This window comes from Gadus macrocephalus, chromosome 21 (assembly GCF_031168955.1).
Source record: "Gadus macrocephalus chromosome 21, ASM3116895v1".
Classification (NCBI taxonomy): domain Eukaryota; kingdom Metazoa; phylum Chordata; class Actinopteri; order Gadiformes; family Gadidae; genus Gadus; species Gadus macrocephalus.
Genome location: NC_082402.1, coordinates 7,363,066 through 7,381,835, shown reverse-complemented (window position 1 = coordinate 7,381,835; position 18,770 = coordinate 7,363,066). Strand labels below are relative to the sequence as shown.

General features: G+C 44.1%; 1 protein-coding gene across 1 annotated transcript; it reads left to right on the top strand.

Annotated features, from left to right (window-relative positions):
- The first annotated feature begins 1,406 nt into the window (after positions 1–1,406).
- On the top strand, positions 1,407–17,769 carry pinx1 (PIN2 (TERF1) interacting telomerase inhibitor 1). Its single transcript, XM_060041855.1, has 7 exons — positions 1,407–1,499; positions 1,828–1,937; positions 2,051–2,143; positions 2,308–2,389; positions 2,687–2,776; positions 7,571–7,659; positions 16,324–17,769. The coding sequence occupies exons 1-7, from the start codon at positions 1,481–1,483 to the stop codon at positions 17,080–17,082; spliced, it is 1,242 nt and encodes a 413-aa protein (XP_059897838.1). The 5' UTR covers positions 1,407–1,480; the 3' UTR covers positions 17,083–17,769.
- The last annotated feature ends 1,001 nt before the right edge of the window (positions 17,770–18,770 follow it).

Here is an 18,770-nt window from a genome sequence, read left to right as displayed (position 1 = left end):
AATCCTTCAACGTTAAAACACAACCACAGTATACAGGCTACCATTCCGGCATTATGAGCAAACAACAGATGCATAAGCTATGAACCTAATTTCATTGCCATTAATTATATTACAATTGTACAGTGCCAGTATCGGTTGTATCGGTTGACTATATAGTCCTTCCTATATTTGCCAAATAATGATGTCCTGTCTGAATGTTAGTGCAAATTCTAATTCCATCAATGGTGTGATTAAGTCAACAATTTGTACCTTCCTCCACAGAACTTTGGCAAGGATGAAAACCAATGTAGCAAGGGAGTGAGTGAACACACGTTCAACAGATGAACTCCGACGGAGGGCACCAGACAGGATTGTACTCATCCCCACCAGAAGCCCATGCTCATCCAAGTAATTCAAATCTGGCATGTGTTCGCTCCTGAGAGACTGTGGGTTTGTGGGATAGTGTGGGTTTTTGGACCACGTTCTTTCATTCAATATTGGCCTGAATATAGACAGACAAGCTCGCCGCAGAGACAGTGGGAGCGACGCCATCTTGGACTAACGCCTACTTGTAATTGGATTGGACCGGTGGTCGCCCAGTATCTACAAGAACACTGGCAGAAGGAAATACTGGGAGATGACTGCAACTGCTTTTGTCTTAATGAAAAATGCAGGATATTATAATGAGTGGCAGTCTTCCAGCTTTTCCACTCTGCTTTTTATCCACACTGTTAGCCCCAGACAAATATTTAACAACGATGTAGACTTAAATATATATTGTAAAAAATAAATATATATATATTTTATTTTTTTATACTTGTCATACTGAGTTATTTTTTCGGAATCATTAATCCGGTCCTGCTATCTAATGTTGCTCTTCTTCCCAGTAGCATACGCACATAATGTTAGTTCTCGATTTAGCGTTCTAAAAATATATAGATAAGTGTTACGTGTCACAGGCATGGTACACGTATTGCATGAGCGTCCACCTGCAGCGAGTTGCATAACCGGCTGCTTGAGCCACGCCTCGGTTACCGCTTATAACAAGAGGATCACTTAAGAAATAGGCTAGAACAATCGTCCATTAAATCATATGAACGGCACAGCTGTTTTGAGACAGGTATTTTTAACAATCGATAACACGACGTTTCCAAAGGACACCCATATGACCTGGGAGAAGCCATCCATCCATGGGGAAAAGTGAAAGTACGCCGAACTTTTGCAAACGATATGGTTTGGGCGCCCTCGTTTGGTCATTAGAGTTACTACAATGATGTTAATATATATATATATTTTCATGATCAAGAATTCCAGGGTAGACATAAACGTTTGCACCAAAAATGAATTCTTAAATTTTAATTCAAGATATCCCAACATGAAATTCAGATATGATATATCTTAAAAAAATTAAACTACAATAAAAACCGCATAGCGGCGTTGTGTTCAGGCATGTTGAGAGACACCCACATTGCTTCCGTCCACGTGTCTAAAGACCCCGAGGATGTCCATGCTTGCCGAGCGTGAGTGTTTTTCTGACACTTTTTACTAATATATACGATCTGTTCCAACAATAACGCAAATTATCCGTCTGATATGTTGACGTTATATTAACCCCATTATCTAATTTGGAAATGTTGACTTTAGAATGAAGAACAAGTTGTCATTTACGATACACACCAAGCTAACCGCTAACATTTTCAACAGACTTTGGTTTACGCCTTGTTCATTTGTTGTGACATCTTCTTAACTTTTTATCACAATTGTATTTAAACTCTGGCGTGTACACAACCACCATATAATCATCGAAAAATAAACTCAATAAGCTGATATGTTATGTTTACCCTTTAGCCCGTAGAAAACAAAAGTGGTCCATAGATCCCAGAAACAGTGCCTGGAGTAAAGATGAAAGCAAGTTTGGACAGAAGATGCTGGAGCGGATGGGCTGGTCCAAGGGCAAGGTATTGTGTATTACTAGTTGCAAATTACAATCTGATTTTATTTTCTGACCGAGTGTTGTCTTTTCCTAGTTTGAACGATTATTAATTGCGACTGTATATTCCTTCGAAAACAGGGTCTTGGTAGAAGCCAGCAGGGCTCCACCGAACACATCAAAGTAAAAGTGAAAAATAACAACCTGGGCCTTGGAACCAACGCAAGCTATGAGGTTTTTACATGCAGCCATTTTTCTAACTTTATTTACGTTGACATGAAAATAAGATACAGTAATCCTGTTATTTTAATATAGGTCACAATGGTAAAGTTGTGACCTCTTGTGAGCTGCTTGTCTCTCGTTTCTGGATTTGTTTGATGAAATGTGACTCACTTTAGGACAATTGGATTGCCCACCAAGATGATTTTAATCAACTTCTCGCAGACCTAAACACTTGCCACAGTCAACCCAATGAGAAAAGTAAGTAAACACTCCATATTGAATAACGTGCCATGATCTACTGTGCAGGAAAGTGTTGTGTTAAAATAAATATGAAATATTACTGCATAGCCTGCCTCAGGATTTTATCTTCCCCAGTAGAGGGCACTATACTGCAACACTTTGAGCTTAGTTAAAGGCTCCAGAGATGATTATATTGATGAGCCCAGACAATGCTATAGTATCTAATATATATTGAAGTATTAAAAAGCATTGGATTGAATAAAACATGACTAAATACATTGTAAGCAGTTTCTGGCTTGTGATGCTTCTATTCAGAAACCCCATCGGAAGATCAGAAGAGTTTCAGCCTGGAGGAAAAGTCCAAGACCTCCAAAAAGAGGGTTCACTACATGAAGTTCACTAAAGGTATGTTCCCTTGCTGTGTGCGTGGCTTGGTAACCAACAGCCATGCTGTCTCGGGTATACTTGACTCACTTTGTATTTTTAAGTAGGGAGCTGGACAGTGTAGTCATTGGGGAAAGCGAGTCCCATTCAAAGACTCTCGGTTTGATTCCCAAATGTCTGAAAAGTTCTTCAAGACGACTTGCTGCTAAAGCTGTCTCTATTTCGCTTTGGGTAAAAGCATATTTTAAATAAACTAAAATGAAAAGCAAGTACAAAGAAAAATACATTAGTGAGGTTTAGTTTTTGTTTTAAAAAATTAAAACGTCCATTTACACGCATGCGCACGCGCACAGGTTTTCCTCTAGTCCGCTTCGGGCCCCATGTCCTGGGACGGGTCAGAGACATGGACCTGGCCCGCAGTGGTCTTATCAGCCAGCGCTCGGTCAGGTGCTAGGGTCAATGTTAAGGGGGGGAAGAGTTATAAATATATATTTTATTACACATCAGGAAGTGGAGACCTGGAGCTCAAGGTCAGCGCACTGATGGCAATGGGAAAGCGTTGGCTAAAAAGAAATGCAATTAATGCACAGTATCATGCCATATTTTTTCGGAAAACTTCCGTTCATTAATTGGTGGGAAATGCAGACCATTCAACACAATTGTATGATACGTTGTACCGGATATTTTTCAGCAAGGAATCTTTTCTTTTCTTTTTTTTTAATCCATTACCCTGTATATCCATATAGTCATCTGTAACTGCAATCATCATCGACACTCAAATGTACATCGATGGGTTGGGAAAAAACACAAACGTCCAAACCATAACCTCACCTGGAAAATCGTTCTTCCTTACGTCATTAGTAGCAACTTCCTGTTTCCTGTTTGGGGCATCTGGAATGTCCATTTACTTTTGCCCCCCGAAAAACGCCTTCTAGCGGCTGTGGGACCTATCAGACAACCCATCCAGTCAACACTTGGGTCTCTGTCGCGCCCCTTGATGGAGAGAAAACACTCATGCCAAATGGTGAAATGTGGGACAGACCACTTAACCTCTAGATTGGGGTAATTCTGGTCCCCTACAGCCAACATGTGTCTCCGTTCTTCGGTTGTTGACTATCCAAAACAAACCTCATTGATTTGTCCTGTAGATTGTACATTTTCAACATAAATTCTGACAACTTGAATGGCAACAAATTCGGTCAACTTTAAGCCCCATAGGCTTCCTTGCCCATGATGCCTAACCCTTACCTGCTCCTAACATGCATGTATCTGCATTGAGTGTAAGTGGCTTTAGATAAAAGTGAAAACGTCTGAGAGCTCTGTGTATACTTTTCTTCACCAGGGTACCGTATTTTCCGGACTATACGTCGCTCCCGAGTATAAGTCGCATCAGTCAAAAAATGCTCCATGACGAGGAAAAAAACATATATACGTCGCATCGGTGTATAAGTCGCATTTATTTTTAAACATTTAAACAAGAACGTTTAGTCTGGAGAGACTGAATGAAATTGCAATATAGGTGTGTCGGTCCCTCGTAGTTCTGAGAGTAGGCCTATACCGAATTCAGTGACACCGGGATTCCACCGGACGCGTATGCGCCGCGGTCAGATGCCTTCACAAGTCCAGCGGAGGGCTCCAGTTTTCGCCGGCCAAGTCATGCGCTGTGATATGTGTGACAGCTATGTTGCACAAAATTGCAGCTAAGGCTGGGGTAGCTTTGGTTGAACCGGAGGACATTGAGGACGAGAATATAATTTATTCGGTGGTGCAGTAGGCTTGCAGCGTTCAGTTGTAGGCCTAATGAATGACGGTGCCCTCTTGCGGCCGAGGATTATGTACGCACAATTTTGGCATATAAGTCGCTTCGAAATATAAGTCGCAGGGCAAGCCAAACTACAAAAAAACCGCGACTTATAGTCCGGAAAATACGGTACTTGGGTTCATTCATGTTCAGTAAAGCCAACCTGCCTCTCTGGTGATGGTCTTGATCTTACCAAGGCTCCTAAATCTTCTATCTCCATCCCTGGCAGTTGGGATTAACCCGTCTCGTCACGACGAGCGGCCGTTTAACCGTGTTTTCGGTTACTCGCACCGGCTTTGCATGTTTCCATGCAACATGAAAGACGCGGTTCTCCTTGACGATCACAACAAACCGCCAATTTGTAATATGAGCATCTTCTCCACTTTTTAAGTGGGCTGGCCGGCATTAAGCCGCCCCTGTACAGCGACAGGATTAACCAAATGTGGGAAAGGTGAACTGCTGTTTGGTCGTGTCACAAGTTCACAACAGCGGGGGGGCAGTTGCAGAGCTATCCAGTTCTCTTAACAGTTCTCTTTTTTTTTTTCTTTTTCTTTTTTACAATGTCTTGTTTTTTTTAAAAAATGTATGATGACTATATGCTCTGTAAGGTGACCTTGGGTGTCTTGAAAGGCGCCTCTAAATGAAATGTATTATTATTATTATATTATTAACCTTATTTAACTAAAGAGTTGCTAGGCAACCCCCAGCCTGCCACACGCTTCGCATGCGTCCAATCTCTACGCTCCGAGTCCGGCCGTTTCAAGGCCAAGACTTCGTAATGGTTTTACAGTTGCTAAGCTCTTTACATGAGCTCAGTGAGTTGACGGCGGTGCGCCACTTGTCTAGTTCCCCATGTGCGATGACATTTATTCACATCCTCTACTTCTTGTTTAAATGTAAGTCGCTCCATGCCTTCCCACTTTTCTCCTCTACATTTATCGTGTGCAGGCTGGCTCTCATTGCCCGCATTGAGGATTGATGGCTTTCGATTTTGGAGGAAGGCACAGAAGTCTCCCCTCTTTAGGTCCACGGCCAGAGAGCGGAAACCAGTAAACCAATCTTAATTGTCCTATATAACTATCACCTCTCAGTTGGCAGTATGCAAAATGTTACTTCACTCTGGTCATTTTAGTTTCAGTGGCAGTGTTTCAGCTTAATTCATAAGGGGTCATATTTTTTATCAAAGATTGGTTAAAATGAAATGGGACGACATAGTGTTGGTGCTATCTGTGTATTCAGACAGCAGCCATATATGAAACGTGGATCTTACGGTGACCTCCGTTGATCATATGTACATTTGAATAGCCACAGTGTGTAGTGTTGCCAATGCCCAAAGTAAAAAAAAAAAAACACGACACACACTTGTCCACTGCCCTAGTTGGCTTGGGATATGCGATCTGGCTACTCCCAGAGGAAGTTGGACAGTAAATCAGTTTAAGGACTTTAACTCTATTTCAGCTCCCACAATAAACAAACCCATGCCACACGTATGTTTTTAAGGGGGTGGTAGGTTTCCATGACAATATAGCCTTGTGAATGATCAGATTCTTAAAAGCTTTATTTTGAAATTGTGTCGGTGGACTTATGGGCTTTCACAATACATTGGGGTCATTATTAATCATACATTATTAGGATAATTGATCGTGATTTCTCAGTCGCACGTTACTGGGAATCGCTAATCTTGTTTCAGTAGCTGTCAGCACTGTCAACCGTTGCCATATCGACTGTGCCCTTGGAAACCAGCAGGTATTTGGTAACACCAGCCGATGTTGCACGTTTGCAATGCCCCAGCCCATATCCTGCCTGATGGCGTTCGGCCACATTGGCATATTCAACAGGAACCGAATGAGGCTCGGCTGCCTCTTTCTAGTCCCACATTGTTGCCATGCACTTTCACCTGAAACCTTAAGCTTCTGCATTTTGACAGGTATTTCCTGATCCAAACATTTAAAAAGTTCATATTGGGCATAGCGGCTACCTTCGCCCAGGGATCAATAGGCCTCCTGCACCGCGGCCACCCTCCCCTATGGCGTGTTTGTTTTAGTGAGCATAACTGCTCGGCTTTTGCTCCTGAGACCTGCTTGTGCAGTCACTTTGAAAGCGGCAAGGAGGGGAGATAGAGGTTTAAAAGCAATAAATAACCTAATGTTATCTGGGCTCCTGCTGGAGGAAGAGGATGCAGCTGTACGCACAGGGCCCAGGCCTGAGACAGATGACGGAGCTCTCCAGTAGTCTTTGAGGCCCGACTTGAAAAACTGGAGTACGGGGGCGTGGCATCGGAGGCCCCGTTGTTAGTTTATTTTTCTTTGGCGTTTTATCCCCAAAGCGAAGAGTAAACTGTGCAACGCCGGCCTTTCTTCACTTCAAGAACCCCCCACCCACCACCCTTCATTCCCACCCCACCATCTATTTCAGCACACTTGGCCCAAGTTAAAAACACTAAGATGTTATCCATGTTTCCGAAGCTTAGCGATTTGATGATTGATTTTCGCTTTGTATGTTGGATGAAGTCTGTGTTGAAGTTTTTTTTTGCTTGGATCCGGTATTTCATGTCCCAACAACAGAATCCCCCCCCCCCCCCCCGAGTATATTAGGTTAGGGTTAATGGTGTCTGTATGTTTTGGTGTCAGTGACAATCTTTTATCATTGGTCATATGCTGTCACCTAGGCCTTTTGTTTTCAAAAGCCCCTTTTTCTAGTTCTATTGGACTTTCAGCACATGAGTCAATGCATCCAAATACCTTTGTAGCAGCAACAGTAAAAATTACCGTACCTAATAGATATAGTAAGATATAATAACTGGCCTAATCATTGCTCTCAGGAGGAGGCTTTGATGATTTAGATACCACATTGGTGACTTAAGTGGTTCATTTTGATTAGCAACTTTACGTTAAGAAATTTCGTCAAATTAAAGGTAAAAGCAATATTTTGTATCGGTGTATATATCATTACAGATTCATATTGCCTGCATTTCTTGCACTGTTTTTTAAGCGTTGATACTTTCACCCCATTAGGGAAGGACCTTTCTAACCGCAGTAAAACGGACCTCAACTGTATTTTCGGCAGAAGGGCTAAACATGCCGGCGCCCCAATCAAAGAGGAGGTAAGACTAATGTACCCACAATTCATCCTGCTGCATGCACATCCGAAAAAATCGTTGCGTTTCCTAATGAACCTTATTAACTCATTAACATGGCAAGTAAGTTCTAATGAAGAATCTCTATTTGGTCGTACCGGTTAAATGGATAATTATTAAAATGGCGGTTGTAACCTCATCCAGTCCCGTCGACCCCCTGTGCCCCTCTGCGGTGCAGCTTTGGCTATGCTGCTGTGGCACCGGCTTACCTGCCACCCTCCGGCTAATTAAGGATGACCACGGCTAATGCCTCCCATCAGCCGCCCCAGTGTCACATGAACCCCGTAGCTTCTGCCAGGCCCTGCCCCGCCGCGGCCTGCGGGCTCAGATTAGCCGTGTCATGGCGTGCTGCTTTGACACCGCCAGCAGGCCGCTGCCGGCAGCAAAGCCAGCCAAATCCAGTTAAGGGATTTGTACCCTCGCCCCCTTCTCCTCTCCTGCACACTCCTTCCTGCCGCTCCTTGCTTCTCGTCTCGGAGTGGTCACCTCCGCACCGAAGGGCAGTATTACAGGAATCGGGATGAGGTTCGCAGGAACCTCGAATGATGACGATTGCAAAAAGGAAAGTTTTATTTTAATGCTTTTTTAATCTTCAATGTTACTTCATGACCAACTTCACCACTTTAGCGATAGGGGCCCTGTGTGTTTCAAACATTTCTTGGGTGGACTAGGGACATGGTTTCCATGCCAATAGATGATTGAGCCAATTAGTGGATTGACGGTTACCCTTTTCCTATTTAATCAGATTTGAAAGAGGACTTATGTTTTTTCATGACAATGACTGAATTAATTGCAGGTTAACTACAGGTTGAAACCTTGGCTACCATCCACAAGGATGCATAAAGATTAAGAAACTCTGTTGGTATTGGTAGAAGGGTCACTTGGCAACGGTGTTTGTTTAGCCATAGGTAGAACACCTGAGCTGTTAAATACCTTATCCATAAACCCTTATCCAAGACCGATTTTTAATGGTATATAAATGTCTGTCTATAATCCTCAAGATTATACATTTTCGTTAGATTGGCCACAAGATATCTTTTGTTGACAAAAAATAAAAATAAACAGGACTTCAAGACAAGCAGACACAGGAATCGGTTGTAGGCATCTTTCATGAACATGGAAGACATTTGCATTTTTTTAATCCATAAATTGCAAGAAGCAGCCCCCTGCCTATCCCCCTGACAGGGCCCGTGCGCCGGCATCACAATGGCCGACACCTCCCAGCTGATCGCCATTGGAAACAAAAGGCTGTGCATGGCGCTTGTTTTCCCCATAATCGTTTGGTTATGGGCTTGTTGCTGAGCCAGATGTGACACAATTGACCGTATCGAACACGGGACACGATGACAATAGCGTCCCACAAGACATTACGTGTTGGCCCTAGAAACACCCAAGTGCTCTGGGTGGAGGTGAAGATGCTGACCGTTAACTGAAACGCCAACAGATTTTATTTTTTTTGGTATTTACTGTACCAAGTCATTACTGTACCAAGTTAGACTTTCAGTCTTCTTCCATTTATCCGAAATGTAGGCAAACTTTAAATGCTACATGAATGGCTTACTGGTCTCTGTTATTGTGGACACACACACACACACACACACACACACACACACACACACACACACACACACACACACACACACACACACACACACACACACACACACACACACACACACACACACACACACACACGTTATCCTTCCTCTGTGGAGATGCGCTTCCTGCTAACCCCTTATCACTGAACACAACACACTCTGTAAACCAGACGGACCCTCACGTGTGTGTATTTATAAACTCCCTGACATTCCCTCCCCCCTCCCGGTGTGGGGGACACCTTTTTGAGACAAACAAGCCAGGGTTGTTGAGTTTTGTTCTCCCTAATTACCAAGTCTAATCCCATGAGCCCAGAACTGTTATCTTCATTTAGGTTGCATGCCGCGTTATTGGCTGAAACTCTTGAAGTATCTTTCACGCTTAAAAATTACATTTTAATTGTAATGAATCGAATACATTTGTTTGGGATGAATATTTGTATCCAAGTCATTTAATCCCACTGCCTTTTGGCATGGAAAATGTAAAGCAAAAACAATCGTGACCATCAATAACGGCGCTGCCATTACGCACCCCGGCTGGCCAGTGTGCGTTATCTCCTCGTGTTGGAGCACCTGTCCATCTGCACCCCTCTCCGCCATCCATCACACGTCCCACGCCCGCGCGCGCTCGCCCCCCCCCTCGCCCCGCCTCCTCCGCCGGCCCCTCGGCACAATTACTCACCGCAAGACAAATGACGGGGCCGCTCTGCCGAGATATCAAACGGCCCCGGCCACTTCCAGAGCGATGGCACTCTGGCAGCCTCTGGTGCTCCCTGGGCTTATCGGCGGGCGAGCACTGCCCCTGGCCGTCCCCGTGTCCCTCTCTAGTTCCCACCTCCGCCGCCACCGCCTACCCCTTCAGCACAGCTCCTCTCTGCCCCCCTCTGGGGGTTTAGTTAGGGGAGCCACAGGGAGGGCCAGCCCGGCTTGATTTATCTCCCTTGCCCCTCTGCCCGGCCACTCAGGCAGGCCGAAAGAGCCGACGAGGCTCCAGCGGGCCGGTGCTGGGAAGCCCGGCATTAGCTGAAATAAACCATCCTGCCGCCCAGTGAAAAATGTCCTCTGATTGGCTAATTAATCAGTCAAAAGGGAGCGACGCGGCCGGTGACTTGAGGGACCCAACCGGGCGACCGCAGAGGGCCCGCTGATAAATAGACTCCCCGCCGATTCATACATCAACCAAAGTTAGTCATTTTTTAAAGCCACAAGCGCTTGTGAAGGGTGGAAACACAAGCCTGTGGGTTTGTTTTTTTTGTCGCCGAGTTTTGTGTGTGTGCCTGGGCGTACGCATGCACTGTCAGATAATTGAGATATATATGGTCTTTAATGTCAACTTTGGATCATTTTAAATCTTTCAAAAAAGATTTTGAACAACAAAGGACACAAATTTAATTTATATTTAAACTATTATTTGACCCCAAACAATTATCTGGCAAATACATTGCTTTTGGGTAGAAGGAACATTTAAAACACAAATTCTTTAAAAAGATCCAATTAGCTCTGTAGACAATAAAACCACATTAATCATATTAATTGTATTCTCTGTACAGTTCATCGTGTGTGTGTGTGTGTGTGTGTGTGTGTGTGTGTGTGTGTGTGTGTGAGACACGCATTCATTCTTCAGTCAAAACACTGATAACAGACAGCCTTGTGGTTCATAACGGCTTTTAATCATCAAAACCTAAGACAAATATTAACGAAGCGAGTAGAAAAGAAAAAGACCCGATGCGATTTATTGCTTGCTGGCTTGTTTTGATGTCTGCAGCACGCCACTGAGGCGGTGGTAGCGCACCCTGCTCCTGGGGTCAGTCTGACCCCGTGGCCTCTCCCACTCCCACTCCTGCTCAGGCACAAAGGGCCAAACATCAAGCCTCCTCGGCTGGCACCTGTTGCGTCCGCTTCCCTGCCCACGCCTCGTCCACATGAAGGATCACACGTCAGTGGGGGGGGGGGGGGGTCCCTTGACACCGCCGTCCTAAGGAATATGGGCCAGGGCCCGGGTTTGATAGGGGCTCTGGCATTTGGCAGATGTGTCTGCAAGGCGCCGGGGAGTTGGTGGGCGGAGACAGCGGCAACTTGTGCTGACAACGCAGGAGCCCAGTGTATTTAATATATTTTTTATTCGTATAAAAGCAACGCTGCGGCGCTTTGGTACCCAGTTCTCAGAGTTTGGGAATGACGGCCCTAAACAAAAGTGAAGAGGGGACCGGGATGTTGCGATACAGCTTCCAGCCTCTTCTGGTTTAGGAGTTATCTTTGAATAAGTGGTATTTTTGAGTAGTTTGAATCATTCTTTTAAAGGCTTTTCCGAACATACTTGCAATAAATAATAATTGTTCCTTTTTTTTTGTGTATTTTCACAGTACTAAAGTTTTCAAGTTGCCTTTATTTATTGGCTTGACATTCTGTAATGTTTTAAAAAAAATTAAATAACAAACGGGGAGTTATTTTGAATTGTCCTTAAAGTGTGTTATTTTAAGAGGGTCGGTTGAGGTAGGGGCCATCGTCTACGTTCCCAACCCACTTTAAAACGTCCCAACATGCTCATGATGAAACGGCGGCATTTCAAGATAACATCGGGTCTTGACTCCCGCTCAGATAACATCTAATGGCCTCAAGGAAACACGTTTCACAAAACATACGCCAGTTGACGCGGCCGCCGTATCGTGCCTACCGCCAAAATGACAAAAGGCACCCGCCAAGGCGACACAGTTTGCCACTCCTCCAACCGGCAAACCCACCTTCTTACCTGTCTATCTGGTTGCAGTGTTCATGGCTCCCTCTAGGCCCTGCCAGCGCGCTGACACTTACAGATTAGTGTGGAGTAAAAAACCACTGTCTGTCTCTTAGTTACAGGCTTAAGCAGTAATGCACAGGGCCAGGGTAATTACCGCCTTGTGAAGCTAACTGCCTGAAGATAACAGCGCCCTCGGCTGTTTACGGCCACCGAGAACCGTTTAATCACTGACTTTTTAATCTAATTAATCACAGCGGGCGCTAAATAATTGCAATGTCCTCCATTTTTGGGTGGTGTAGGGCGGGGGGGGGAGCACACTGGCGGTAGGTTTTGACTACAAGCGCATTCAATGTAAAGCATATGCGTAAGGCAGTCGCACTGCATGCATAATACCCTCTTCATTTGTTATGATAAACGTTCCTGCACCGGAGTCTTTTCTTTTCGTAAGCATATTAGTTTAAGAGCCTGTCCTACACCAAAGTATTCTGGTAGACAATGTTCCATGTGTGACATTTGGATCTACTTTTTTTTTTTTGGGAAAGGTTTTCCTGTTAAAATCTTATTTTGCCCCCTCCAAAAAAAAAATGGTGCCCCCCCCCCCCCCCCCCTGGTAACTGATGGAGGCAGACCCCATATGTAATTACTCTGAATAAGCAAGGAGTATCCACCTGTTTTTGCTGTCCACCCACGTCATGTTCATGAAGGATGGGCTAGTGGACTCCTGCAGCTCATCAGGGAGTGAGAACTGGGTAATCCACGCCTGATCCATAGACTTTTGCTATCGCCAAATTTATTATTATGGCAGGACAATGAGGACCCGTTCACACAATTAGAGGAACCCACCAATATTGGCCGGATTGTATTGGGGAAAAATGGCGGGTACCGCAGATAAGCATTTCTTTCTCCGAGAGATGAATTGGTAGCGGCAGTTTTTGTCAAATACTAACGAACACGGGTCGAATATGGGAGATCCGTAACGCATTTAACCCTTCATTTATATATAGTTTTTAAAGAAGTATGGTGTTTATTATTTAGTATGATCATTATCTCACTACCGTTGCTTCCATTCTCCAGTTATTCGGTAACATTCTGTCAAACTGCAAACTTGTAATTATAACTAATATTTTAAATTCCACTGGACTCAGTAATGCGCGGTGGGGTAAAAATACCATTCAAAATAAACAAATCTTATATTCTGGGGCAAATGCATATTATTATTTTTTTTTTTTCAAGCCTTCATTTTTTTAGTAATTTAAAATATTGATCTTAATCTGACACGAAATCTGACCCTCACTCTTCCTCTGCAAAACTTGCAAACATGGCAATAACCTTTGTATTAACATCTATCCTTGTGGATGCTCTTTCCTGGAGGAAAGTTTCTCATGGAGTGAAGCTTGTGCATGCTCTCCTCCCGGCCCCGGTGTCTTGGCACCGTGGCCGGCAGAGAGCCTCCGTTGGCCACAGTAACGGTGGGGAGAGCTGCAGCTGGAGTGTATTGAAGGAGGCGGCCTGTTGAATGCCTTCCCAGCCTCCTCTTTTCCGTGGGGCCCTCCCTGTGTTCCCTGCCCAACCCCGGCCCCCACCAGGGACGAGAGTGGAGCAGGAAGGGTCCGATAGCCAGGCCGTTCCTCTGCCGAAGGAGTCTTATCTCAGCGCTGCACACGGTGCACTGAACGCATCCTCTTCCTGGGGTGCTGGGCCTGGGTGGTGGGGAGGAGAAGGAGGAGGAGGTGGAGGAGGAATGGTTGACTCAAGGTGCATTTTCCAGCCTCCCTCCAACTCCTCAACCTTCCCTTGGTAGTGCTGCTCTGTTAATCTTCAGCCGTAGAAATTGTACACGCGCGCTCTCCTTTAAAAGTTGCCTTCCTCTTTTAATCTCTATGCAATCATACCAGTTGTATTTTTGCAATTATTGTTTTATGTTTGACTATACATTTCCTACAATGGTTGTTATTTAACTTAAGTTAATTAACCTTAGGAAGTTGACATATATCAGGCAATGTGCACAGTTTGTAGGTTAACAATGGAACCTGACAAAATTGATGCATTCCTTCAGTTTTTGTTTTAAGGATCATCTATCTTGGATACATAACGCCTTAAATTATGGACTTACTTAATTTGCCTACAACATAAGTTCATATGATTATGAAACGTCAAGCTATTATTTCCTGGGAGAGGGAATCCTTGAATGCCAATGCTGAAATAAATGTCCAGCAGTGTCAACTTGTTTACTTGTTTTGTAGATAAATATATATGTTGGTCTGTGTCCTTCCTTTTGCTCAGCACAGCACTTCTTCTCTGTCATATCAGAGAGCGGTCTAATGGGCTTCCCCAGGCAGTGAAAGGATGAAATCCCCCCCGCCCCTGACACGAAGTTCCAGCCACTAGTCCTGGTCAAGGGGGAGGTCTTCCTCTGCATCCCTCTCCCACCATCTCCTCTCATTTTCTGCTCCTCTCCTCTTTGCCACTCTCTCATCCACCATCTCTCCCTCTCTTGAGAGTAATTTCACAGGCAGTGGGAAAGTAGCCCCCAGCCACCGTCCTAAATCCCACATGTTGTTCAATGCTGTCAGCGTTAAGAAGACCCATCCTCGGTCTCCCAAGCAGAGAGGACACCATTGTGCAGTAACTGGGAATATAGATTTTATTCCCTCTTGGAACTTAGAAAGTTTTGTTTAATGGCATCTCACCTAAAGGGGCCCTCTTGTTGGAAGTTGAGACTAATTCCAGGTGAAGTCTGAGGTTGCAAAAAATGTTATAACTTGACTGCTATTTGGATCATCTGCCACTTTTTCTTCGTAATCATGCCGGCTTTTAAGTTTGTAAATATAACTGGTTGGAGCACAACTGATTCCACCTCTTCCACTGTGGACATGAACAGTGATTAAATTTTTTCCTTGATGTTGGGATATTCCTGCATAATATGAAGCCAAAAAAAAGAATACTTTAGATCTCTCATATCTTTTGATTGTTTTAAACTCATTCATGTTGTAAATTGTGAATCATCCCTCTTTTATCCGTATTGTTAATTTTTTTTTATTCCCTGGGGGCTTTTTACCTACCGCTCTAGATATTTTAGATTACATACTGCTTGTGGAAATTGGCTTTTAAGTGTTTATGCCGAAGCAGTCTCAATCCCACAAGGTTCAATCTACATGCTCACTGTTTCAACTGCCTATGCATTAACTTGTTCTTGATCGCGGCCCGGGGTCAAACCAGTGTAATCTGGATGTAGAAGCATAAAGGCCAACGCAGGACGGGAAACACCCCATCTGTATCATTCACATATCTGTAATCCGTAGGGTCAGTGAGCAGGAAAAAATATATGCAATCCACATTTCCATCTGCGTAAATGCACAGCGAGAGCCGTGGCATTGTTTAGTGTAATCCTCCAGAGGTGGCTTGGTATTCTTCAGAGCAAATCATTATGCATTGAGTAGGCCATTAGGAAAATGAAGACGAATGGCCCACCGATGGGCTTTGACAAAACGCTCCAACTGCACGGTCACAATTGAGACTGTCGTGGCCTGTTTTTAACACGCTATAGGTTAAACTCAAGAGAATGAGAGATGAGTTTTTGGCCAGGTTGACTCCATTCCCATGACTCTCCTGGATAGTTAAGCGGGAGGAAAGTGAATGAGTGCCGCTGCCTTCCAGTAAATGTTGTAAACTGTCCCCTGAAGCCAGGTAGATGGCTCATAGGAGCTGTACTAGATCTGCTCGGTCGACTATAGCCGAAGCAGGGATTTCACTGAGTTGTCCAAATTGTTCACGATCAAACTGGAAGTTACACGGTAACAGCTTCCAATAAAATCACCTTTCTTTCCATTTCTTTTTTCAACTGGTTGAAATATTAGATCTAGTTCATGAACTGATCTTAATCCCTGGTAGGCATACCAGTGGAAAAACCTGTTTTGACTGGAGCTCGTTCTTGATTGACATCTAACTGTTGCAGAGGGAGGAAGGCGGTTGATGAAGCTGGTAACGCATGTTCTCAACATGCTCTCAAAAGATCATGCACATTAGGGTACTTCTGTGTCAGCCGACAAATCCTAACATGACGAGTGAAGCGTTGTTATAAAAGGTGACCTTTTCTTTGTCTTGTGTTGACTTTGTAATGGCTTCCATCAACGAATCAATTTACACCTACATTGTCTTCAAACAAATGAGCGTTTGCTTCTGTATGGTGATTGACAAAACCCCCCTCCAAGTTTTGGGAGTCTATTTTTAACCGGGGGTGCAAAATAATGTCTGAAATCCTGACACCATCCTCTCCTTAATGTCTGTTCCTATCTCTAGGAGAACAATGGCTGTGACTCCCTCGGGGTGAAGATGGAGGTAAAGGAGGAGGAAGAGGAGAAGCCCATCTCGGCTGGGCCTCAGCCGGATCTGGATGTGGAGGGGATCACCAAGACGGTGACCAGCACGCTCACCATGCAGGAGTACTTTGCCCAGAGGATGGCTCGGCTAAAGGGGTCCCGAGGCCAGGCCCAGGAACCGGTCTACTCGTTAGCCTCAGTAGTCACCACGGAGGCCACTGAGACCTCAGATCCGGATCCCCACAGCACCTCCACCACGCCAGAGCCCGATGACGTCAACCGCACCACCGAGAAAATTTCAGACGAGGAGCCCAAGAAGAAGAGGAAGAAGAGCAAGAAAAATAAGGAGAGGGAGGTTTCTGATGTAGAGGTGGAGGAGCCTGAGGTGTTAGTGGCGTCCGCCGAAGTGGAAGAAGATGCAAACCAGGAGCAGGTCTGTCCGGAGAAAACTAAGAAAAAGAAGAACAAGAGAAAAGCGGCTGAGGTAGAGGAAGCGGTTCCAGGCAACTCCAGCGTCACAGAGGAGAACCCCGGCAAGAAAAAGAAGAAAGCGGAGGAACTTTGTATTGAATCAAATCTAGAGGGTGGACACGCCATGGAAGATCAAACGGCCCAGTCCGACGCTACAAACACGAAGAAGAAGAGGAAACGCAGAAAGCAGATGGACAGTGAAGTGGCAGAAGAGGAGATAGTAGTGCCGGAGAGGAAATCCAAAAAAGATAAAAAGAAACGAGAATAAAGTTCCACCGAAACGATTCTTTAGCCTCATCCTACAGTCACACAGACTACTTCAATGTGTCTTCTCTTGGGTGATTTTATACAGGTGACTGCAAAGGCATGAACCAGCAGATCATGATCCTTTGTATAAGATACCCCTCAATGTAATTGTATCCGTTTTATGGACATTACTCGCTATGCTAGTATCGGTTACGGATGTAGATATTTGTATTCTCCTGGGTAAAGCACAGTCGGTCCTCGGCTGTTTGCTACAGGGCAGCACCACTGCAACAGTGGTTATGAAATGCCTTGCTCAGGGGCACTATTCAATCAAGGATCGAAATCTAGCTTGTAAATCACTGCTCCTTTTTTGGTATATTTAAACTTTTACAAGTGATAATGAAAATGACTTGGTATTAACTGGTAATTGCATTCCTAAAGCTTAGCTTACCATTTGGATGCAGTTGTTTATTTTATTGTTGAAAGGTTTCATTCTTACAATGCTTTGTTCTTCAGGAAGACTGCTTGCGTGACCTGAACTTTCTCGAACACATCAAACAATGTTCATTCTTAACATCACTTTGGTCATCTATGAAATGGTGGAATACCTGTTTTTCTTGAATCCCCTTTGGGGAAACAAACATCCATGATCCAACTTTTTCTTAATCGAGTCGGCCCCCGTGTGAATAAATCGAAGTCAAAAATGAAACTTTTTTGCGTTCTGTTATTTCTACTGTAAACTATGGCAAAGTAGGCCTAGGTTAAATATCCTGCACACATTTAAGCACATAATCCTAATTATATTCGGCCTAGACAAAATGAACAACTTTGGTCGACCAGGAAACGCAGTTGCCACTATACTGCAAAAATAATTCTGTTTGTGATGAGTAGTACTGAAACAAATAAATTAAATGTACGATGGAGGCATTCATGGTAAATGACAGTCTACCCTGTCGGCCAACTAATTTGATTTAAAGCATATATTCCTGGTGCTTGGAAGCAACTACAGATGCCCTAACAAGCTGGTCTTGTTTTGAGATGAGGGTTGCTGTCGTGAGTCTATGGAGGAAAAAGGAAACCGACACTTTCCAACATTGCTTTTCAAAACAATATTAGGAAATGGTATATTTTGGTCACCATATTGCCTGTCCAAAAACCTAATTTTCTAAATTATAATGTAGACCTTAAGCCAAGGCATCGAAGCCTATATGTCATAATATATTTTAATTAAACAATTTGGGCTTAAATACTGTAAGTAGGCCTTAATTAAAAACATGAGTTGACATGGCTGTGGGAAATCTGCTAATGTTAGCATATTCAAAGCAGATGTCTACGTATACATTTGTGACATTCACACACCCAAAGTCTCGATTGTTATATCTTAATTGATGCATTTTGATTCAAAGGTTTTTCTATGGAAATCCAAATCTAACCTGCAGGAAGAGTTTACTTTAAATTATGAGTGTGCTTATCCTCGGAACCCGCAAAACATTTCCCGCAACTTCACGTGAGAGAATAGTCGCATTCCTCTGGTGATAGGCTGATATATCACCCACGCGAATGGACCGAACATGCCCATTATTAATACAACCTTTCTCTAATATTTATTGTCATTTAGACCCGAGTTCAGTTGTTCTCAACATTGGGATCGGGTCCACACTCCGGGTGCGCATGCAAAAAGGTTTCACTTCTAGACATGGGGTCAAGGGC

Bases quoted from the DNA above. Each gene is read 5' to 3' on its own strand.
- pinx1 (XM_060041855.1), top strand. The intron at 2,144-2,307 runs GTTTTTACATGC...GACTCACTTTAG, and splicing joins GAACCAACGCAAGCTATGAG to GACAATTGGATTGCCCACCA. The intron at 7,660-16,323 runs GTAAGACTAATG...TCCTATCTCTAG, and splicing joins GCGCCCCAATCAAAGAGGAG to GAGAACAATGGCTGTGACTC.